This window comes from Gorilla gorilla, chromosome 10 (assembly GCF_029281585.2).
Source record: "Gorilla gorilla gorilla isolate KB3781 chromosome 10, NHGRI_mGorGor1-v2.1_pri, whole genome shotgun sequence".
NCBI classification, from domain to species: Eukaryota; Metazoa; Chordata; class Mammalia; order Primates; family Hominidae; genus Gorilla; species Gorilla gorilla.
The window spans coordinates 69,550,175-69,573,557 of NC_073234.2; the positions used below are offsets into that span (position 1 = coordinate 69,550,175).

General features: G+C 42.1%; 2 protein-coding genes across 9 annotated transcripts in view; one reads left to right on the plus strand and one right to left on the minus strand.

The window, feature by feature from the left end:
* Positions 1-9,323, plus strand: part of AMN1 (antagonist of mitotic exit network 1 homolog) — a 57,992-nt gene extending 48,669 nt beyond the window's left edge. For all 7 annotated transcript variants that reach the window (XM_031000920.3, XM_055357938.2, XM_031000918.3 and 4 more), the window contains one exon: positions 8,082-9,323. In XM_031000920.3, the coding sequence (XP_030856780.1) occupies positions 8,082-8,155 (74 nt within the window). In that variant the 3' untranslated portion in view covers positions 8,156-9,323. The remainder of the gene's footprint in view (positions 1-8,081) is intronic.
* ETFBKMT (electron transfer flavoprotein subunit beta lysine methyltransferase) lies at positions 8,885-22,961 on the minus strand. 2 transcript variants are annotated; one of them, XM_004052941.5, is made up of 4 exons: positions 22,765-22,961; positions 19,881-20,307; positions 14,243-14,373; positions 8,885-12,815 (listed from the first exon to the last, which is right to left on the minus strand). In XM_004052941.5, exons 2-4 carry the CDS (start codon positions 20,192-20,194, stop codon positions 12,472-12,474), a joined length of 789 nt encoding a protein of 262 aa, XP_004052989.1. In that variant the 5' UTR covers positions 20,195-20,307; positions 22,765-22,961; the 3' UTR covers positions 8,885-12,471. The 2 variants fall into 2 exon arrangements, with proteins under 2 accessions (XP_004052989.1, XP_055213909.1); XM_055357934.2 differs by lacking the exon at positions 22,765-22,961 and adding an exon at positions 22,336-22,528 and having other exon boundaries at positions 11,375-12,815.
* Between the last annotated feature and the right edge of the window lie 422 nt (positions 22,962-23,383).

Consider the following 23,383-nt stretch of genomic DNA (forward strand, 5'->3'; position numbering starts at 1 on the left):
TGAGGTCAGGAGTTTGAGACCAGCTTGGCCAACATGGTGAAACCCCGTCTCTACTAAAAGTACAGAAATGAGTCGGGCGTGGTGACAGGTGCCTGTAATCCCAGGTACTTGGGAGGCTGAGACAGGAGAATTGCTTGAACCCGGGAGGCGGAGGTTGCAGTGAGCCAAGATCACACCACTACACTCCAGCCTGGGCAACAAAGAGCAAAACTCCATCTAAAAAAAAAAAAAAAAAAAAAAGGAAAGAAAATTATAGTTTTATAGATGTTACAACAGCATGAAAATAATTTTTAAACTTACTAAATCTTTTTTTTTTTTTTGAGTTGGAGTTTCACTCTTTGTTGCCCAGGCTGGAGTGTAGTGGTGCGATCTTGATTCACTGCAACCTCCGCCTCCCGGGTGCAAGCGATTCTCCTGTCTCAGCCTCCTGAGTTGGGATCACAAGCGGGTGCCACCACACCCGGCTAATTTTTTGTATTTTTAGTAGAGACAGGGTTTCACCATTTTGGCCAGCCTAGTCTCGAACTCCTGACCTCAGGTGATCTGCCCACCTCAGCCTCCCAAAGTACTGAGATTACAGGTGTGAGCCACCAAGCCTGTCCTAAAACTTACTAAAGCATTTTAATTCAATTAGGTCTTCAATGATTATCAGTAAGTTCACCTCACATACCTTTGCTAATCTCCTACAACAGACATGCATTGCCGTTTCTCATAGTTATCTAAGCATGTTTGACAGTATTCAAAGACATGGAGGATTTGAGAAGGGCAATAAAGCAGTTAGAGAGTCCTTATGTTTTACCCTGAGAGGCAGGAGAATCCAACAGGAAATCTGCTGCTTTCAATTTAGTCGACTTGAATTTTAATCTTATCTGAGGATTTGTTTCAACCTGATTTAAAAGCAAGTTCTTTTTTTTGAAATGGAGTCTCACTCTGTTGCCCAGGCTGGAGTGCAGTGGCACCATCTCAGCTTACTGCAACCTCCGCCTCCCAGGTTCAAGCGATTCTCCTGCCTCAGCCTCCTGAGTAGCTGGGATTAAAGGTGTGTGCCACCATGCCTGGCTAATTTTTTTGTATTTTTTTAGTAGAGATAGGGTTTCACCATGTTGGCCAGGCTGGTCTTGAACTCCTGACCTCAGGTGAGCCACCTGCCTCGGCCTCCCAAAGTGCTGGGATTACAGGTGTGAGCCACCACACCCAGCCAGCAAGTTCTTTACTTAGATTCTGGATAATGTAGATGTCAGGATTTACCACAAAGAGCCAAAACAGTATTTTAAATATTTATTTATTTATTTATTTATTTATAAATAGAGACGGGGTTTCGCCATGGTGGTCAGACTGGTCTTGAACTCTTGGGCTCAAGAGATCCACCCACCTTGGCCTCCCAAAGTGCTGGGATTACAGGCGTGAGCTGCCATGCCCAGCCAAAACAGTATTTTAAGACCCAAGTGGTTTGCTTCAGGGTTTCCCTTTAATTAAAGCTGGTTCCTTGCTTAAAGGAGAACTCATTTTTTTATTTCATATTTGTCTTAATCTTGTATTATTCTGTTTCCTCATTATTCATTCATTCATTACTAATCCTACATGACATGTTTATTTTTGCCAGATCACTGTAATGAAACATTAGGACTTTGATCATTATTTGTAAAAATGTGTTCAGCCATACTTTTTTCACTGTGTGTTCTATAAAAATGTCTAAATTACATTTTCTTTGAACATTTGAAAAAAATACTTTGTTAAAAGTTTGTATTTTTTGGCCGGGCGCGGTGGTGGCTCACGCCTGTAATCCCAGCACTTTGGGAGGCCAAGGTGGGCGGATCACAAGGTCAGGAGTTCGAGACCAGCCTGGCCAATATGGTGAAACCCCATCTCTACCAAAAATACAAAAATTAGCCGGGCATGGTGGTGGGCACCTGTAGTCCCAGCTACTCGGGAGACTGAGGCAGGAGAGTCACTTGAACCCAGGAGACGGAGGTTGCAGTGAGCTGAGATGACACCATTGCACTCCAGCCTAGGCGACAGAGTGAGACTCTGTCTCAACATAAAAAAAAAAAAAAGTTTGTATTTCCCATAGTTTCTTCTTCTTCTTGGTGTTCCAAGTGCTCCTGCCATGAATCTTTCAAAAAATGCTCTCCATCTATATTGTCATAGATTTTTACAGAGGTGGTCAACAGTTCCTTAGAGGTTGGGAGGCAGAAAGGTATACCTTTCCTCACCCATCATAAGGGTCAAGGCTGACAATCCCATACGAAAAGGGAGGTTAATAAGAGAAAGGCGTAACAGGTTTATTTGGTCAAAGATTTATAAGAGACTTCAGAAATGAAGAGCCAAACACCTAGGGAAAACTGCTTGTTTTTATGCTTATGAAGCATGGACAGCCATGTAGAGATGTGACTGGAAAAGAGAATGAACTAATAGTAAGAGTGGAGAAACCCAGCAAGGCCTGTTCAGATTCTTCTTGGCCTTTCTGTGTGACCTTCCTTTTTCCAGGGTATAGGGCGGGGCCACTCTGGAATGAGGGCCTTATGATCTCCTATCTGACAAGGGTACATCAGAGAATTTCTTTATGGCCAGCTCCTAGGCAGAAAGGCTGGGGAAGTTTAGAGTAATACTTGTAGGTTTTATGTCTTCCTTTGGGGAAAAGGGTTCTAGTTTCTGTGACCCACCTTGGGGAAGAGGAATCCTGGTTTCTGTGACTCACTTGCGGAGAATGAAGGGTAAGAGATAGGAGGGCAGGAGAAGGTCAGAGACCTTGGTTCTGAGGTGGATTCTGAGGCCTTCCAATGTCCTTTATTCAAAGTACTCAGCATGCCAAAGTGCCATACTTTGGGGAATCCTTTTCTGAGCCCCAACAAGGTCATCTATACAACTCCCTCATTTTAAAGATAAGGGAACAGAGATACAATTGATTTAAGTGGCTTGCCCCACATCTTAGAAATAGTTGATAGAACTGGAAGTAAAACCTAAGTCATCTGAACCACAATCTATAATTCCTTCCTGAGCCTTTAATGTAAAGTGGCTTAACTGTTACTAGGATAGGGAAACAAATAGGAAGGTGACATCAAGCATCAGTCGGGTGATTAGCATAAATGACCCGTTAGCCCTTTTTCAGTCTGGAGAGTATGTGATTCTTTTTCTTTTTTTTTTTTTTTGAGACGGAGTCTCGCTCAGTCACCCAGGCTGGAGTGCAGTGGCGCGATCTCGGCTCACTGCAAGCTCCGCCTCCCAGGTTCACGCCATTCTCCTGCCTCAGCCTCCCGAGTAGTTGGGACTACAGGTGCACGCCACTACGCTCAGCTAATTTTTTTGTATTTTTAGTAGAGACGGGGTTTCACCATGTTAGCCAGGATAGTCTCGATCTCCTGACCTCGTGATCCGCCCGTCTCGTCCTCCCAAAGTGCTGGGATTACAGGTGTGAGCCGCCGCGCCCAGCCAAGAGAGTATGTGTTTCTATAAAATGTTCTGCCAAGAGATTATGAAATACTTAGCGACCCCATAGTTTTTCCCTGTAGCATAATAAAGGCATTGAATATTCTTATTTACACCCACAGTCCTAAATACTCTATCTTCATGGGAAGAAGCTGCCTAAGGAGACTGTAATATAATACTGCCATCTGGCATCAAAAATTTTTAATTACATAAAAATGTTACATGCTTACTATTGGAGGGAAAAGCATCTTCCTATAATGTGCAATAGTAAATTCAAAACAGAATAGTGACAAATGTAAACAGAAGACAAATTTTATATATGTTTGATAACATATTCACAACTTGGAAAAATGCCAAAATGATTGTAGACACACCAGCTAAAATGAAATTGGGAAGTGTTGGCCAGGCGCAGTGGCTCACAACTGTAATTGCAGCACTTTGGGAGGCCAAGGTGGGCAGATCACGAGGTCAGGAGATCGAGACCATCCTGGCTAACATGGTGAAACCCCGTCTCTACTAAAAATACAAAAAAATTAGCTGGGGGGGCCAAATTCTGGCTAATTTTTGTATTTTTAGTAGAGACGGGGTTTGGCCATGTTGCCCAGGCTAGTCTCAAACTCCTGAACTCAAGCGATCCACCTGCCTTGGCCTCCCAAAGTGCTGAGATTACAGGTGTGAGCCACCTTACCAGGCCCCATCTTATTGATTTCTGCAAAAAATAAAAAGCCAGCTTGTATTTTGATATGAATTTCATTGAATCTATAGGTAATTTGGGAAATATTGCTATCTTAATAATATTAAGCCTTCTGGTTTGATTTCTTTATTTAGGTCTTTAACTTCTTTCAATAAAGTCTTATAGTTTTCAGAGTATAAGTTTTTCACTTTCATTTGATTTATTCCTAAGTATTCTATTCTTTTTGATGGTAACATAAATGGAGTTATTTTCTAGTTCATTTTTGGATTATTCATTGTTGATGTATAGAAATACATTTGATTTTTATATATTGTTCTTGTACCTTGCTGAACTCATTTATTCTATTTTTTTAGTGAATTCCTTGGGATATTGTATACACAGTATAACATCTACAAATAGATAGTTTTACTTCTTCCTTCTAACCTGAATGCCTTTTCTTTTTCTTGCCTAATTTCCATGGCTAGAACCTCTGGTACATGCCATTTCTATGTTGGATAGAAATGGCAAGAGTGGACATCCTGGCGGGTAACGGTGGCTCACGCCTGTAACCCCAGCACTTTGGGAGGCCAAGGCGGGTGGATCAGGTCTCAAACTGCTGAGGTCAGGAGTTCAAGACCAGCCTGGCCAGCATGGTTAAACCCCGTCTCCACTAAAAATACAAAAAATTAGCTGGGCGTGGTTGCGGGCGCCTGTAATCCCAGCTACTCGGGAGGCTGAGGCAGGAGAATCACTTGAGCCTGGAAGCCAGGGTTGCAGTGAGCCAAGATCACATCATTGAACTCCAGCCTGGGCAAAGAGTGAGACTCTGTCTCAAAAAAAAAAAAAAAAAGTGTGGATATCCTTGTCTTGATCCTAGGGAGAAAACATTTAATTTTTCACTATTAGCTATAGGTTTTTCTTGTTTGTTTTTGAGACAGGGTCTTGCTCTGTTGCTCAGGCTGGAGTGCAGTGGCGTGAACACACTCACTGCAACCTCTGCCTCCCAGGCTCAAGTGGATCCTCCTACCTCAGCCTCCCAAGTAATTGGGACTACAGGCATGTGCCACCACACTCAGCTAATTTTTAAATTTCTTTCGCAGAGACAGGGTCTCACTATATTTCCCAGGCTGGTCTTGAACTCCTGGGCTCAAGTGATCCTCCTGCCTTGGCCTCCCAAAATGCTGGGATTACAGACATGAGCCACTGCATCCTGCCAGCTATGGGTTTTTCATAGACGCCCTTTATCAGGTTGAGGAAGTTATCTTCTATTCCTAGTTGGTTGAATGAGCATTGGTTTTTGTCAACTGGTGTTTCTTTCTTTTTTTTTTTTTTTTGACACTGAGTCTTGCTGTGTTGCCCAGGCTGGAGTGCAGTGGCACCATCTCAGCTCACTGCAATCTCTGCCTCCTGGATTCAAGCGATTCCCCTGCCTCAGTCTCCTGAGTAGCTGGGATTACAAGCACCCACCACCATGCATGGCTAATTTTTTTTTGTATTTTTAGTAGAGACGGGGTTTTCCCATCTTAGCCAGGCTGGTCTTGAACTCTTGACCTCAGGTGATCCGCCCTCCTCAGCCTCCCAAAGTGCTGGGATTACAGGCATGAGCCACCGTACCCAGCCAATTGGTGTTTCTTTGTCTATTGAGATGATCATGTGGTTTTAGTTCTTTGTTCTATTAGAATGGTGTAGGTGGTAAGCTGAATAATGCTCTCACCCACCCAATGATATCCACGTTCTAATGCCCAAAATGTGAGTATGTTATGTTACATAAGGTTGCCAATGGAATTAAAGTTGCTAATCAGTTGATTTTTAAGTAGGGAGATCATCCTGTATTATCTATGTAGGCCCAAAATAATCATAAGGGTCCTTAAAAGTAGAAGGAGAGAGGACCATAGAGATGGCAGCTTGAGAAGGACTGTGCTCAATGATGCCCACTTTTTTTTTTTTTTTTTGAGATGGAGTCTCACTCTGTCACCCAGGCAAGAGTACAATGGCATGGTCTTGGCTTACTGCAATCTCCACCTCCCTGGTTCAAGCAATTCTCCCACCTCAGCCTCCCAAGTAGCTGGGACTACAGGTGCATGCCACAATGCTCGGCTAATTTTTGTATTTTTAGTAGAGATGGGGGTTTCACTATGTTGGCCAGGCTGGTCTCAAACTCCTGACCTCATGATCTGCCCGCCTCAGCCTCCCAAAGTGCTGGGATTGCAGGTGTGAGCCACCGCACCCAGCCCAATGTTGTTCACTTTAAATAAGCAGGAAGGAATGCAAGGAATGTGGTAGTTTCTAGAAGCTAGAAAAGTAAAGGAAGTAGATTCCCCTGTAGAGCCTCCAAAAAAAAAAAAGATAAGACTTTCCTCTAAAAAGTAACGCAGACCTGCCCACACCTGATTTTAGCCCAGTGAGACCCATTTTGGAATTCTGACCTTCAAAACTGTACAATAACAAATTTGTTGCTTTAAGCCACTAAATTTGTGGTAATTTGTTACAGCAGCAATAGGACATTAACACAGTATATTATACTAATTGATTTTCAGATGTTAAACTAACCTTGCATTCCTATGATAAATCTCAGTTGGTCATGGTATGTAATCCTTTCTTCTAGTGGCTGGATTTGGTGTGCTGGTGTTTTATTGAGCATTTTTTAGTCTACATTAATAAAAGATCCTTGTCTGCAGTTTTCTTTTTTATGTGATGTCTTTGTCTGGCTTTGGTATCAGGGTAACACTGGCCTCACAGAAAGAGTTGGGAAAGTGTTTCCCCCTTCTTCTATAGCCACCCAGCTTTGTCATGGTTGCCATTTAAATGGTATGTCTTTGTCCATTCTTTTACTTTCAACATAATTTGAACCTATCTTTGATTGAGATTTCCTCTACAATAACCAATAATATTTTTATGACCATGAATAAAACTGCATTTATCTTACTAGCTGCTTTTTTAAAAAATTGTAAACCTTTATTTTCCCAATGATAATAACTTTTCATTTCTATACACTCTCCGGTTCTCTTGCTGGCAATAAACCTTGGTATTTTTGCTTAATTTTGTTTAACTTAAAATAAAATTTTGTCACTGTATATGTTGGGCCCATCTTTTTTTTTTTTTCTACTGGTCTGTGAAATCTGTCTAGGAACCACCAAATTACAGGATTTCCAAGACTAGGTTAGAGATATGTTGTACATAAAACATAGGTTGTATCTATGGAAACAAGTTTATTAAACTTATGAGTAATATTTAAACTAACAAAATTTTATCAGTATTTTTGCTTTAATTCAAATTTTTAAAAGACATCCTAAAACGAGGATGGAAACTATATCAAAATCACGACTGTACATTGTGAAAAACTGAAAACATCTAAATGTCCAATAATATAGATTGGTTAAATTACAGTGTATTTATATAATGGTTATCTATTTAAAATCATGCTTTATAGTAGTATTATACAGACATGGAAAAATGTTCAGCTACAGGTCAACTTGTCACGTTCGGTGACTACTACCTCCTCTAACCCTTTGGGTGTGTTGCAGCTTCCCAAGGTGGTTTACCGTACCTATTGGCTTTCTTTAATCCTACTTTTTTGGTAAATATTCCCTTCATTAAATGCTGTTCAGTCACCCCACTTTAGTGAATCATCTATTTCCGGCTAAGATCCTGAAAAAAGTTATTAACCATTAACACAGGTTAATGGTGAAATTAGACCATTACTCTGGTTGGTGGAATTATGATGAAATTACAGAGAAAACAACAAATACCTGGTTTTTTTTTTTAAACAAGTAATACCATGATAGGTGCACTACACCTAATGATAGTGAGGGCTACCATTAATTAATTATTAGTGAGTTAGTTGTATATTGTGCTTTATAGATCACCTCCTTTAATCCTTTAAATAACTGTATAATAATTAACATCACCTCCAGTTAGACATGAGGAAACATTAAACATTTTTTATTGTCAATTAATATATTGTCATTGTTTTCTTTTATAGATCATTCCCGAGAAGTGTTGGAGCAATTAGTAGGCCCAAACAAACTAAAGCAAGTGACATGGACTGTTTATTGATGCTTTTTTGAAGATGATCAATGCTAGGAAAGCTTATCAAAACTACTTTCCCAGGAAACCATCTATAGAGATTTGCATTCTACTTAATGTTAACACTATTTTTAATTATTTTATTGTCTTAAGTTATAACTCTCAGAGAATTAGCTAAGTCTTGGTATATACATGGTTTGTGCTTTACTTTTAAACATCTTAATAGTGCTATTATTCTATATCTGTTGGATGAGTCATTATTTTTGAAATGATAATCCTAGCATGAACTCTGATCCTATGGTGTTGGATTCTGTTTCTTAAATAACTTTAAAATTAACTGTTTTCCCTTGAGATTTCCTTCTCCTATGTAGGTATTTGAGCTATTGTTCTCAGTTTACCTGTAAGTATAAACCTTGGGAGAATCTAAGTAAACATATTTCTAAAAGCATAGTTACCTTCCTATTTTCTGGCTCTTACCTTCTTGGAGTATTTAAATGCCCATTTGCCAAAAGCAGACCTGAACATCAAGCCTGTTAATTCTCCAAAGAATTTAGGTATTTGTTTCACCGAAATGAAGTGACTTATTAGCCATTCAGCATATTAGTATTACAGAGGCTCTTGCCCAGCCACATCAATTCATTGATTTTTATGGCTACTCTTCCCAGTTACATTTTATTCATCTGTAAGCTTTCCTTCCTTAGCAAAATTGCATTCAAAAATGTGTAAAAATGAGTAAATACAGAATATCACTACAGAGACTTGTATCCTCAGGTTTATTGATTTCACATTGTGAAATAAACAGCAAAGGTCTTAGTTTTCAAGTGAAAACTTTTTGGTAATCACAAAATTACCTGACACATACCATGCTTAAACCAACCCCCAAATTTAGCATATTCATTTTGCCATGAGCCTGTCTTGAGATTTTCTTAAAAGATTTCTTATTTTGCCTCTGATGTAGTGAAAAACGGGGTAAGTATGCTAACTTTCTCGTATATGTTGGGGGTTACTTATTCAACTCCATTTCTTGTCCTTACAAGATTTATAAATGTGGTATGTTTATAGTGTGGATATATATGTTGCCACTGCAAAGGTGGTGCATATGTATATATGTGCAAAATGGGTTAGGCCTGTTCTATCTATGAAATTTTTCTAAACACAAATTCAATAAAATTTAATACTGAATATTTAACCAAGTCAATCACATTTTCCCCTTTTTGCAGAAACTAGTTTCGACATCTAAATTGTGAGCTTCTTTGGGTCTATGAAGGATTTATCTTCCTAAAACAGTTTGCAGTTTGATATTTCTCCTTTTTTATGTTGCTAGTTGTATTAACTATTTCTCACCACTCTGTTTACAATATCTGTACCCCATCCAGTACCCAGTATTCCCTATTACCCTTACTTCTTTTTCTCCTTACTACCTATCACCATCTGATGCCTGTTTTCATTTGTTCATTATGTCTCCCTACTCTAGAATACAAATTTCATAAGGACAAAATATTTATCTTTTTTTTTTCATTGCTGTATCCCCATATCCCCAGTGCCTAGAACAGTGCCTGGTATATAATAAGCACTCAAATATTCATTGAATAAGTAAATATGGAAAGAAATAAAGGAGGAAAGAAAGAAATACCCAGTAATACCCAGCCTGGCCAATGTAGCAAGACTCCATGTCTACAAAAAATACAAAATAAAACAACTAGCCAGGCATCATGGTGGTGCATGCCTACAGGCCTAGCTACTAAGGAGGCTGAAGTGGGAGGATTACCTGAGCCTAGAAAGTCGAGGCTGCAGTGAGCACGGTCGCATCGCTGAACTCCAGCCTGGATGAGAGAGCAAGACCTGTCTAAAAACAAACAAAACAAAACACCCAACAACAACAACAAAAATTTCCAGTCTCTAGTCTGATTTACATTTTCTAATATAAAGAGATTGGAAGTCATCATTCCCATCCTCACAATAAGAAAAAAGCTCAATAAACTGAAAAATCAACAACACTTAGATCCATTAGAGAATTAAGGTTAAAGAGAGAATGCCTCACAAATTAGAAACGCAAATACAAAGAACCATAGGTTACAGGGAGCAGAAGCCTGTTGCTGGAGCCAGTACCAATAGGAACATTTATGCTGTAATTCCTGAGTTGCTGGAGGCTCCATGTGGATGGACTTAAGAATCAAAAGCTCCAGCCTGGCACAGTGGCTCACACCTGTAATCCCAGCACTTTGGGAGGCTGAGGCAGGTGGATCACCTGAGGTCAGGAGTTCGAGACCAGCCTGGCCAACATGGCGAAGCCCTGTCTTTACTAAAAATACAAAAATTAGCTGGGCATGGTGGTGCATGCCTGTAATCCCAGCTGGGTTTGGTGGTGTATACCTGTAATCCCAGCTACTCAGGAGGCTAAGGCAGGAGAATCACTTTAACCCAGGAGGTGGAGGTTGCAGTGAGCCAAGATCGCACCATTGCACTCCAGCCTGGGCAATAAGAGTGAAACTCTGTCTCAAAAAAAAAAAAAAAAAGAATCAAAAGCTCTAGGAATCTGTCCATAAACGTTATCTAACCAGGTGTGGCAACCCTGCAGTCACTCTGAACCTATTCTGCTTTTGGGAGCTGCCCAATTCACAGATTGTTCTTTGCTCAGTTAAACTTTGTTAAATTAAAACAAACAAACTCCAGGGGGCCCACTCCTAGGGGAGACACCACACTTTCATAGTTTTACCTCCAGGATACCTACCAGGTTCTCAGGGTGAGGATCAGAGAAAAATCCCCTCTTCTGGTATGAGGATAGGGAAAGTAACCATTTTGAAATATGCCCAAGTGTTCAATTCTCCTTAACAAAAGCCAGTTCTCAAGGGAAACTATTTTACCAGAGCCTCGTTGACCTGGGGGAAAGGAAGCACCCAACTCCAGCTGCCTCTAGCTTTCCTGTCTCACCAAAGTGACAAAAGAAAAGCTGAAAGCACTTGTGAAGGTCACAGCAGGGGCACAGGCTGACTTAACTGACTGAGACTTAATCACAGGACTAGAGAACATACCTTCTCCCATACCTTATCACATCAGTTAGGCTACTGTATATAACAGGGAATTACAGGTGAAAAAAACTACAAGCTTCAGACTCTATATAAGAAGGAATCTCTAGGGAAACTCAAAGATAACAGAGGAGACAATAGCCAGGACACTAGAGGAAAATTTAGCCTGTAATATCTACACTACAGCAAACAGTAGCCCTACCCAGATTTTAAAACCTCATGCTACCTTAGTTTACTTGTTTATTTATCCAATACATCATGTCTAGCTATCAACAAAAAATTACAAGGCATGCTAAAAGACAAAAAAAACAGTCTGAAAAGAAAACAAGCATCAGAACCAGACTCAGTTATGGCAGACATTTTAGAATTACCAGATCATAAATTTAAAATAACTGATTAACATGCAAAGGGCTCTAATGCAAAAAGCATACAACACGCAAGAATGATGGGTGACGTAAGCAGAGATAGAAGCTATAAGAAAAAATCAAAAGGAAGTGATAGAAGTAAAAAACAGCGTCAGGCTGGCGTGGTGGCTCACACCTGTAATCCTAGCACTTTGGGAGGCCAAGGCGGGTGGATCACCTGAGGTCAGGAGTTTGAGACCGGCCTGGCCAACATGGCAAAACCCCGTCTCTACTAAAAATACAAAAATTAGCCAGGCATGGTGGTGCACACCTAAAATCCCAGCTACTCTGGAGGCTGAGACAGGACAATCGCTTGAACGGGGGAGGTGGAGGCTACAGTGAGCCGAGACATGAGCCACTGCACTCCAGCCTGGACGACAGAGCTGAGACTCCATCTCAAAAAAAAAAAAGCCCAGAGTTCAAGGCTGCAGTGCCCAATGATTAAGCCTCTGAATAGCCACTGCATTCCAGCCTGGGAGCAAAGTGAGACTGTCTCTAAAAAAAGAAAAAATATATATATAGTCTTCTTCTATGTTTTGTTTTGTTTGTTTAATTCAAAGTTACATCACAGTTGTCCTCGACTACAGAAACAGATCCAGCTACAATGTTTAGTTCTTCTCCATTACTTAAATTAAATGCTGCCACCATTGAGTATGGCATTGTATAATCATATTCCTTCAGCGGTTAAAATAGAAAAAAAAGTGCAGATAGAGATGTGTATAATTGGCATGCATAGAAATACAGAACCAGTTACATGACAAAAGTAAACAAAACTCTAAACCTTCATATTGTAAAAACAAGATTTTCCATTTAACAAGAATTACATTCATTAAACTGGAGAGTATCTCCTATAGAGAAAACTTTTAGAGTCAGATCCAAACATTACTATATTCATACTTGGAAGCACTTTGACAACTCAAGGCTGAAAATCCCACACTGTGCTTGTTGTCAGTCCACTGTTTTCCTGCCTAGTAGGCTCCAAAAGTGAATATTCTACCACTTTGTGCAGGTAATGCTGAATGCTGTGTCCACTGAACTGGGGCCGCCCAGGGTCACCAATCAGTACTCGAGTTCTATAGGTCCAGAAGCACTTCTTCAGCCACTGATGAAGACTATCTGCAAGGTCTTCATCATAAAACATATCGCCAAGAACAACAAGGTCCCACTTATCTTGTTCCAAATTCAAAATGTTTTGGATTAAAATAGGAAAAGGATTCAGTCTGTTCAATTCACAATTTAGTGTAATAGCCATTCCTGCAACTTAAAAAAAAAAAAAGCACAAAATGAATTGGTATATGCTAGGCTGTTATAATTCCATGTTGATTAAATAATTTAGAAGATCTGCTAACAATATATTTTTCTTCCTTTTTGATGAAAGTTGTTTTTTAAAGTAAAGAAGTATAAAGGTTATCCCAATATAAGCTATACCACAATTTCCAAATACATGACTGGATATCCTGAAAACAAACAATTCAAAACACCTAGAAATGCTGGGACTTTTAGGAATATTTGCTGATTTCATTAACCAAAAGATTTTGATTTTTACTGTGGACAGGGAAACGAGACTTGGGCTTGACTGAGCATGGCAATAAATTAGAACTGAGACCCCTTGGCTGGGCGCAGTGGCTCACGCCTATAATCCCAGTACTTTGGGAGGCTGAGGTGGGTGGATCACCTGAGGTCAGGAGTTTGACACCAGCCTGGCCAACATGGTCAAACCCTGTCTCTAATAAAAATACAAAAATTAGCTGGGCGTGGTGGTGCATGCCTGTAATCCCAGCTACTCGGGAGGCTGAGGCAGGAGAATCACTTGAACCCATGAGGTGGAGGTTGCAGTGAGCCAAGACCGTGCCACTGCACTCCAGCCTGGGCAATGGAGTGAGACTCTGTATCCAAAAAAAAAAAAGAAAAAAAAAGAACTGAGACTCCTTTATAAAATAAAGGTTTTCAGCCAGGCGCGGTGGCTCATGCCTGTAATCCTAGCACTTTGGGAGGCCAAGACGGGCAGATCACGAGGTCAGGAGATTGAGACCATCCTGACTAACATGGTGAAACCCCATCTCTACTAAAAATACAAAAAAAAAAAAATTAGCCAGGCATGGTGGCAGGCACCTATAGTCCCAGCTACTCAGGAGGCTGAGGCAGGAGAATGGTGTGAACCCGGGAGGCGGAGCTTGCAGTGAGCTGAGATTGTGCTACTGCACTCCAGCCTGGGTGACAGAGAGAGACTCTGTCTCAAAATAAATAAATAAATTAAATTAAATAAAGGTTTTCAAGGACTATATTCTCAGTGAAAGGGTAGGCCAGAAGAAAGTCAGATCAAATAAAAACTTACCTGTCTCAGCCTGGGTTCTAATGGAATAAAAATAACCCTCAAAGACAGGCCAATACTCACTTGGGTTTGGGGTCAAATAAACACTATTTACATATTTCAGGAATTCCTAGCCCATAAATTAACATAAGTGCTCCCTCTGGATGTCTGGCAGACACAAATCCTCTTGGGAAAAATGCACCATCTACTCAGACCTCAGGGGATTCCTACAGATAATGTCCCAGTGCACAGAGATTCACAATGTCCAATCACAAAATACATATAATGATAAGCTACCACACTGAGCACGTGTACATATTTATCCCGGAGGAAAAAAAAAGATGAGCCTTAAATATTTTAAAATATGAATCCTTACTAGGGTCTATGTCATTGGCCAAGATCCTTGATGCCCCACTCATCTTAGCAGCAATAGCTGTAGCTCCACATCCACTCCCAAGATCTAACACAGATTTTCCTCTGACAACATCAGGATTATCCAAAAGATACCTAAATTAAAAAGGAGAAACATGTCTCAGAGAGATGAGGAAAAATAAATGTTGGGAACAGGCCCCCCAAAATCTGGCTATAAACTGGCCCCAAAACTGGCTATAAACAAAATCTCTGCAGCACTGTGACATGTTCATGATGGCCATAACACCCACGCTGGAAGGCTGTGGGTTTACCGGAATGAGGGCAAGGAACACCTGGCCTGCCCAGGGCAGAGAACTGCTTAAAGGCGTTCTTAAACCACAAACAATAGCATGGGCGATCTGTGCCTTAAGGACATGCTCCTGCTGCAGATAACTAACCCAACCCATCCCTTTATTTCAGCCCATCCCTTCATTTCCCATAAGGGATACTTTTAGTTAATCTAATATCTATAGAAACAATGCTAATGATTGGCTTGCTGTTAATAAATATGTGGGTAAATCTCCGTTCGGGGCTCTCAGGTCTGAAGGCTGTGAGACCCCTGATTTCCCACTTCACACCTCTACATTTCTGTGTGTGTATCTTTAATTCCTCTAGCGTCACTGGGTTAGGGTCTCCCCAACCGAGCTGGTCTCAGCAAATAAGAGGTATCCAAAAAAAGAAAAAAGAAAAGAAAAGGAAAAGAAAGAAAAGAGATGTCTTTAGGTTGACTGGACAAAAGAAATAGTGAAAAGTAGCAGAAGAACTTGGTCCAACCTTGGCAAGTTTGGTCTGACTAGAGTGACACAAAAAGTCCATCTCCAGAGCTGGGCAGAGGTGGCAGAAGAAAGGACCTAGTCATTTGGTCTTTCTCTTCAGCAGGTGTGAAGCACAGTACCACACAACTGACTGATTATGCTATTCAAGTCAATTTTTTTCAAAAAAAAGTTGTAGGCTGGGCACGGTGGCTCACGCCTGTAATCCCAGCACTTTGGGAGACCAAGGTAGGCAGATCACTTGAGGCCAGGAATTCAAGACCAGCCTGGCCAATCTGGCAAAACCCCATCTCTACTAAAAATCCAAAAGTTAGCCAGGCATGGTGGTGTGTGTGTACAGTCCCAGCTAGTCAGGAGGCTGAGGCAGGAGAATCACTTGAACCCAGGAGGCAGAGGTTGCAGTGAGCTGAGATTATGCCACTGTGCTCCAGCCTGGGTGACAGAGCAAGACTCCATCTCAAAAAATTAAAAAAATAAAATAAAAAATACAAAAATTAGCCAGGGATGGTGGTGGGTGCCTGTAATCTCAGCTACTTGGGAGGCTGAGGCAGGAGAATTGCTTGAACCTGGGAAGTAGAGGTTGCAGTGAGCCAAGATTGCACCACTGCACTCCAGCCTGGGTGACACAGCAAGACTGTTTCAAAAAAAAAAAAAAAAAGTGGTAAAGGAAAATAAAAAGTCTCAGGCCGGGCGCAGTGGCTCATGCCTGTAATCCCAGCACTTTGGGAGGCCAAGACGGGTGGATCACGAGGTCAGGAGATCGAGACCATCCTGGCTAACACAGTGAAACCCCGTCTCTACTAAAAGTACGAAAAAATTAGCTGGGCGTGGTGGCGGGCACCTATAGTCCCAGCTACTTGGGGGGCTGAGTCAAGAGAATGGTGTGAACCCGGGAGGCAGAGCTTGTAGTGAGTGGGATTGCACCACTGCACTCCAGCCTGGGCAACAGAGCAAGACTCCGTCTCAAAAAAAAAAAAAAAAGTCTCAAGACCTGCAAAACTCAATATGTCAAAAGGAAAGTTAAGCCTGGAGGCCGAGTTAGGGAACACTGTCCTTTTCTCGTGAATAGATAGCTGTTACTTCACAACCTTGGGTCAAAGCGCTATTCATTAGCCAGACCCCTACAAAAGGAAAAGGTCTCAGGGATCTCCAGATGACTGGAGATTGCAAATTGCTCATAAATTCTGTGCAGACCCCTAAACCTTTCGAGATGTATCTCCTTCCATAAACAAGAACATATCAACTGTAACTTTAGGTCTGCTACCTAAGTCTAACTCCTTGTCCACAAAACTAAAGTGTTAAATTTCATACTAACAATGTCCATTACAAGCTTATGTTCCTGGGTACAGAATAAAAACAGGACGAGGCTAGGTGCAGTGGCTCACATCTGTAATCGCAACACTTTGGGAGGCTGAACTGGGGAGAATCACTTGAGATCAGGAGTTTGACAGCCTGAGCAACATAGTGAGACCCTGTCTCTACAAAAAGTACAAAAATTAGTTGCTTATGGTGGTACATGCCTGTAGTCACAGCTACTTGGGAGGCTGAGGTGGGAGGATCACTTGCACCCAGGAGGTCAAGGCTGCAGTGAGCAATGATTGCGCCACTGCACTCCAGCCTGGGTGACAAAGTGAGACCCTGTCTCAAGAAAAAAAAACAGGATGAGAGCAATCATTCCTTCGCCCGCCCTGAGACACCTACATAATTAACTCTTCTTTACTCCCTATTTTCGAATGTTCACCTTATGTAGAGCATAGATTTACTGGGCACTGACTAAAATCTCACAAGGATGTAATCATTTGCCTCACTGCCTATCCCACCGTTTCCTATATGCCATTTCCTCTTTAAAGAAATTTATAGCCAGGCGCAGTGGCTCACGCCTGTAATCCCAGCACTTTGGGAGGCTGAGCAGGTGGATCACCTGAGGTCAGGAGTTCGAGACCAGCCTGGCCAACATGGTGAAATCCCATCTCTACTAAAAATACAAAAATTAGCCAGGTGTGGTGGCGGGCACCTGCAATCCCAGCTACTTGGGAGGCTGAGGCAGGAGAATTGCTTGAACCCAGGAGGCAGAGGTTGCAGTGAGTAGAGATCAAGCCATTGCACTCCAGCCTGGGTGACAGAGTAAGACTCTGTCTCAAAAAAAAAAAAAAAAAGAAAGAAAAGAAATGTATAAATGGCCAGGTGTGGTGGCTCACGCCTGTAATCCCAGCACTTTAGGAGGCAAGGTGGGTGGATCACCTGAGGTCAGGAGTTCGAGACCAGCCTGGCCAACAGGGTGAAACCCTGTCTCTACTAAAAATACAAAATTAGCCAGGCGTGTTGGTACATGCCTGTAATCCCAGCTACTCGGGAGGCTGAGGCAGAGAATCGTTTGAACCCGGGAGGGGAAGGCTGCAGTCTGCCAAGATTGTGCCATTGCACTCCAGCCTGGGCAACAAGAGCAAAACTCCATCTCAAAAAAAAAAGAAAGAAAGAAAGAAAAAGAAATGTATAAATACTGTGCCTCCTAAAAACCTCTTAGAAGAGCACAGGCCACAAACTTTTCTGTGACTTGCATTTTTCTTGGGCTTAACAAACCTTGACTGGTTGAGACTCATGCCTCAGTCTCTCATTTGGGCTGACAAAGTATTGAATACTTAGTATGTTCCAGAAACTACCGAGCACCACAAATTAAGACTGACAAAATACTGCTAAAACAAAGACTAAAATTAAGTAAACTCAATCCAAGAGTCACTGTCTCCTCTTGACTCCATCATAGAGTGATTTTCCTGCTGCTTGAAATGTAGTATAATGACCTCTCTGGTAAAACTCAAAGTCCAATTCAACGAAGGAATTTGGACTGGAGCTAAATAGTTACCAAACAAGCGAAGATGGATGGAGAAACGCTGAAATAACAAATTTCAGCTGACTCTTGATCTTAGGATTGGAGTAATAAGGAACAGTGGGTACTACTGAGGCAGGAGAATGGCAGAGGAAGTCAGGGGTGAAGGGGACCCGTTGGACATAGGCTAGCTGAAGCAATACCAAAAGCAAAACATACAAGATAGCAGAAACAGGACATATGAAATAAGACAGTAAGCAGTAAGAGATACGGGAGTAAGCAATGAGTTAGAACATGCAAGATAAGGAAAATAAGTGGAAAGGGGTTGCAGTAGCAATTTGGTTACAAGAACTAAAAGTAAAGATGAGCAATTTTGTCAGAAAAGATAAAATAAGGTTAAGCAAGGATGCACAATTAGCTTATGAGAAGTAAAGTGCGGTTTAGGCACAATGAGGGAAAGGCAAAGATGAGCAATTCACTTATGAAAAACAAAGTAAGGTTAAGCAAGTGAGGAAAAAACATATAAAAGGCCATGAACTGTAACAAACTGGGGCTGATACCACTCGCAGGTCAGCCTGATCCGTTGCTGATTGCATTCTGCTTAACAAACTGTTTGCTGCCTTGCTACTTGTATGTGTCATGTCCAATTCTTTGTTGATGGCACCAAGAACCTGGGACTTGACATCAACCAGTTAACACTATGGCAAAGTAGAGGCATACATGCCCTGTCTAAATAGCTGCTACTGCCAGGCACGGTGGCTCATGCCTGTAATCCCAGCACTTTGGGAGGCCGAGGCTGGCGGATCACTTGAGGTCAGGGGTTCAAGACCAGCCTGGTCAACATGGTGAAACCCTGTCTCTACTAAAAATACAAAATTAAGCCAGGCGCGGTGGCTCACGCCTGTAATCCCAGCACTTTGGGAGGCCGAGGAGGGTGGATCATGAGGTCAGAAGTTCAAGACCAGCCTGATCAACATGGTGAAACCCCGTCTCTACTAAAAATACAAAAATTAGCCGGGCATGGTGGCACGAGCCTGTAGTCCCAGCTACTCGGGAGGGTGAGGCAGGAGAATGGCGTGAACACGGGAGGCGGGGCTTGCAGTGAGCCGAGATCACACCACTGCACTCCAGCCTGGGTGACAGAGCGAGACTCTGTCTCAAAAAAAAAAAAAAAATTTTTTTTATAGAGATAGGGGTATCACTATGTTGCCTACGCTGGTCTCAAACTCTTGACTTCAAGCTGTCCTCCTGCACTGGCTTCCTAAAGCACTGGGATTACAGGCACTGCACCCAACAGAGGAGGGAAACCTTGAACAGCCCACTCACTCACAGCTCCTGTTTTATGGGAAAATAAGCAACTCTGGAAGGAATGTGAGGTTTATGGAGTGACATTCACTGAATTAAAGGAGAGCGGAAGGACTGGGTGTTTAGCTTCCATCTAGGAACTCTGCAATGGTCATGCACTATGAACTATGAACCTCCTAACAGGTGAGATTTCTGGATCACTTATAGCTATCCAGGGTCTTGACAGCTGACTCTAGGATTTCTCTTGGGGAGACAGTTACTTGGGAAAATAGCTTGATAAGCTTGGGTTAGAATGGGAAATTATGCAACAAGGCAACCAAAAAATATGGCTAACCTGAGGCTAGGCTCAGAGGCTCATGTCTGTAATACCAGCACTTGGGGAGGTTGAGGAGGCCAGATGTTTAAGACCAGCCTGGACAACATAGCAAGATCCTGTCTCTACCAAAAAAAAAAAAAAAAGAAAGAAAGAAAGAAAAAAGAAAAGAAGACAGTTTTGCCGGTTTCTGTTTTGTTTTGTTTTCGAGATAGGCCAGGCAAGAGTTCAGTGGCAGGATCACAGCTTACAGCCTCAGCCTCGCAAAGTACTGAGACTACAGGCATGAGCCACCATGCCTAGCATTGCTCTGGTTTTTTGTAGAGGTTGGAGGGAACTGAAAACAGCAAAGATCTGTAGCGCCTTAAAGGTTTCATTAGGGTAGTACCTAGACAGGGCTTGGCCTCCTGGCCAGTAGATTGCCCAGTAAGGATCACTGTGGGGCCACAGGTCAGCTCTCTCCCACCAGAATTTGCATCTGGGGGTCAAAAGCCGCAACTGGATTTCAGGGGTGAGGCTACCACTGCTGGTGACTTCAGTGTTCTCCTCCAGGAAAGCCTTTATCTCAGGGTCCAAAAAGCTTCCAGCTCCTCTCCAGGGACACTGGCCACAGGGAAACAAGAGAAGACCACTGCTTCGCAGAACCTGCAAGAGGAGACCACAGTGGTTCCTGTGTGCTTTCCAACCTAGACTCAAAGCCATCAGTCCTTTCCCCAAACACAGGTTCTGTCAATGTTCTGTTGATAATGGCTGCTTCTCAAGAAGAATGAACAAGGGTGTGTCTCCCAACTTGATCTCAACCGGAACCTCTGACTCTGAAAACAAAAAAAAAGTAATACTGAGAATTCTGAGGAAGAGCAACGTTTCTAGATCCTATTACATAATAAGAAAATATTGGCCGGGCGCGGTGGCTCATGCCTGTAATCCCTGCACTTTGGGAGGCCAAGGCCGGTGGATCACGAGGTCAGGTGTTCAAGACCAGCGTGGCCATCATGGTGAAACCCTGTCTCTACTAAAAATACAAAAAATTAGCCAGGCGTGGTGGCGGGTACCTGTAATCTCACTACTTGAGAATTGCTTGAACCCGGGAGGCGGAGGTTGCAGTGTGCCGAGATCGCACCATTGCACTCCCGGGCAACAAGAGCAAAACTCCGTCTCATAAAAAAAAAAAGAAAATATTACAGTGTATATTACTGTATCTGATTATTCACATGTGCAAGTTCATTTCAGATAAAAGCTTTGGTGCGTCAATTGGGAAAATCCAATCTTTTCAAATGATACTTTTCACAAGAGAATCCTTTTAGTAATTTAACACAACAAATATACAAGCATTTGATTTTGAAAGAATCCTCAAGAAAATGCCTCTTACAGGAAATCAGCCATACAGTCATCCTTCAGTATCCTCGAGTGATTGGTTCCGGTATCCCCTGCTTCCAGGATACCACAATCAGAGGATACTCAAGTCCCTTATATAAAATGGCATCATATTTGCATATAAACTAGGCATATGCTGTGGTATACTTTACTTTAAATCATCTCTGGATGACTCATAATACAACGTAAATGCTATATAAGTAGTTGTTACACTATTTTTGTGTTATTTTTATTGTTGTAATTTTATATTGCTATATTGTTATATTGTGGGCCAACTGTACCTTTAAAGTTCTTTCATAAATTTAACAAAGTAGGCATGCTTGGTAACTGTGAACAAAATAACAGAAGTCTTCTGTCTTCAGGAAGCTTATATTCTACTGGTGGGATAAAGCAGTTAACAGGGCAAACACAGTTTTTTGCCTTTATGAAGTCTAGCCAAGAGTTCTGGGGGTTAATGAATTTATAATTGTCTGTGGGCAGAGATATATTAATACAAATTATATTGACTACTCTATTTCATTAAAGATTGTTGTATCATAAAACAATGCAATCAAGATTCAGGTTTTTCCCTTTAAAAATACTGTATGGATTTAATTGTAATAAAAGAACATCAACTCCTAAATCTCTTTCTGTAAAAGTATCTGATGGTTCGATTTTACCAAGCCTAAACTGAAAAGATTTGCTCCAACAGAAAAACACCTGTGCAATTGATCACTAAGATTTGTTTAAAAAATATATATATATATAGAAAAACACCCGGATAAGAATAAATGAGAATGAGGAACAACTTAAACACAACTTATACACCCAGTTGTTTGGGGACCTCGGATCTCTTCTGCATAAATGTTTTAAATGGTCTTAAATCCACTAAAGTATTTAGGGGTCAAAAATCCAAATCCCTACAAGGGGCTGGACATCATAAATGAGTGATGCAGGCTGGCTGTAAAATAACAGAGGGGCTGTGGCAAGCTGGAGACTGTTTTCAAACAGTTCAACAAGGCTAGGCAGGACATGCTGCCAGATCCTCTGATTTCTCAAAATCATCAAAAAAATCTAGATATTGACACATTAGCTTCCACCTTTTTTTTTTTTTTTTGAGACAGAGTCTCTGTTGCCCAGGCTGGAGTGCAGTGGCGTGATCTCGGCTCACTGCAACCTCCGACTCCCAGGTTCAAGCGATTCTCCTATCTCAGCCTCCCGAGTCCTGGGATTACAGGGGCGTGCCACCACGCCCGGCTAATTTTTGTATTTTTTTTTTTTTTTTTTTTTTTTAGTAGAGACGAGGTTTCGCCATGTTGGCCAGACTGGTCTGGAACTCCTGACCTGAAGCGATCCTCCTGCCTCGACCTCCCAAAGTGCTGGGATTACAGGCGCGAGCCACCACGCCCGGCCAGCTTCGGCTTGTAAACATCAGCAACTCATTCAAATATCAAAACACAGGGCAGGCCAAAATGCATGTCAGGTCATACATAGCCTGTGAACGCAGCGTAGACTTCCAGTGGGTGTTAGTTACCCCACATCAGTGTCCTGGGATCGTAGGGGTCTCTCAGGGCCTGGTATCCCACTAGACTAATTCTGTTAAGCAGTACTAGGCTGTCACTTGAATCACACACCGCAGCCTAAGTTTAAAGGTAACGCAGAGCAAATAGAGATTATTTGGGATTTGGACCCCATGTCATTTAGATCGGCGCTTCCCTCTCCCGTCCCAGCACCGATGAGGCATGGGTTATGAAGTATGTGACTGTGGTGACCACTTGGTATTTCTCTTAATGAGAAGAAGAGCTGACGGGATGAAAAGTGTTACGTTCCAGAACGGATAGACGGCGGCGTCATTTTCCTCCAGAGGCGGGGTGGAGTCGATCTTAAAGGGGCAGGCACCGTCCCCCCTGTCTCCTTACCTAGCTTTGCTGACACCGCCCTCGGAAGTAAAGCACAGGGCTCGCCTGTCACTCGCCCTGGCGACTCTTCCCGCTCATGCTTTACATTTCTGGGGTCCCGCTACCAAAACTGAGCCACGCTCTAGCAGAGCGCCGCGGCCCGGCAAGGGGCGGGACGGACGGCGGCCCCTCGCGGCCCCGCCCTTTTTCCCAGCAGCACTTTCTTTCTCCTCCACTTTCTTAAAGGGACAGAAGCGCGAAACCAAAGGGCGCCCTGACCTCACCTGGAAAACAAGGGAACGTTAAATCTGTGTGCAATGTTTGTAGAATTTTGATTCCTAAAAAGTTCATTCTGAAACTATGCAACATCTACTATGTGCCAGTCGCACTTCCAGGCACCGGGCATAGAGTGGTGAGCAAAATAGACACCGTATATTTAAAAAAAAAAAAAAAAAGACACAGTATAAGCCCTCTGTGCTGCCTACATTCAACTGCGATTAAATCATAATGAATGTCCTTTCTTTTCTAATAATTCATAAATTCACTATCAATTTATTTGCAGCCTATATCACTCGAGTCTGGATCTACATATATCCACCTTTCAACTGGACCCACATCCCACTGGCCCCTCAACTCAACA

Bases quoted from the DNA above. Each gene is read 5' to 3' on its own strand.
- ETFBKMT (XM_004052941.5), bottom strand. From the start codon at position 20,194: ATGGCTTTGAGTCTAGGTTGGAAAGCACACAGGAACCACTGTGGTCTC. The intron at 14,374-19,880 runs GTACTACCCTAA...TTTTTAATTTAG, and splicing joins GGAGGCCAAGCCCTGTCTAG to GTATCTTTTGGATAATCCTG. The intron at 12,816-14,242 runs GTAAGGATTCAT...TTTTTTTTTAAG, and splicing joins GGCCAATGACATAGACCCTA to TTGCAGGAATGGCTATTACA.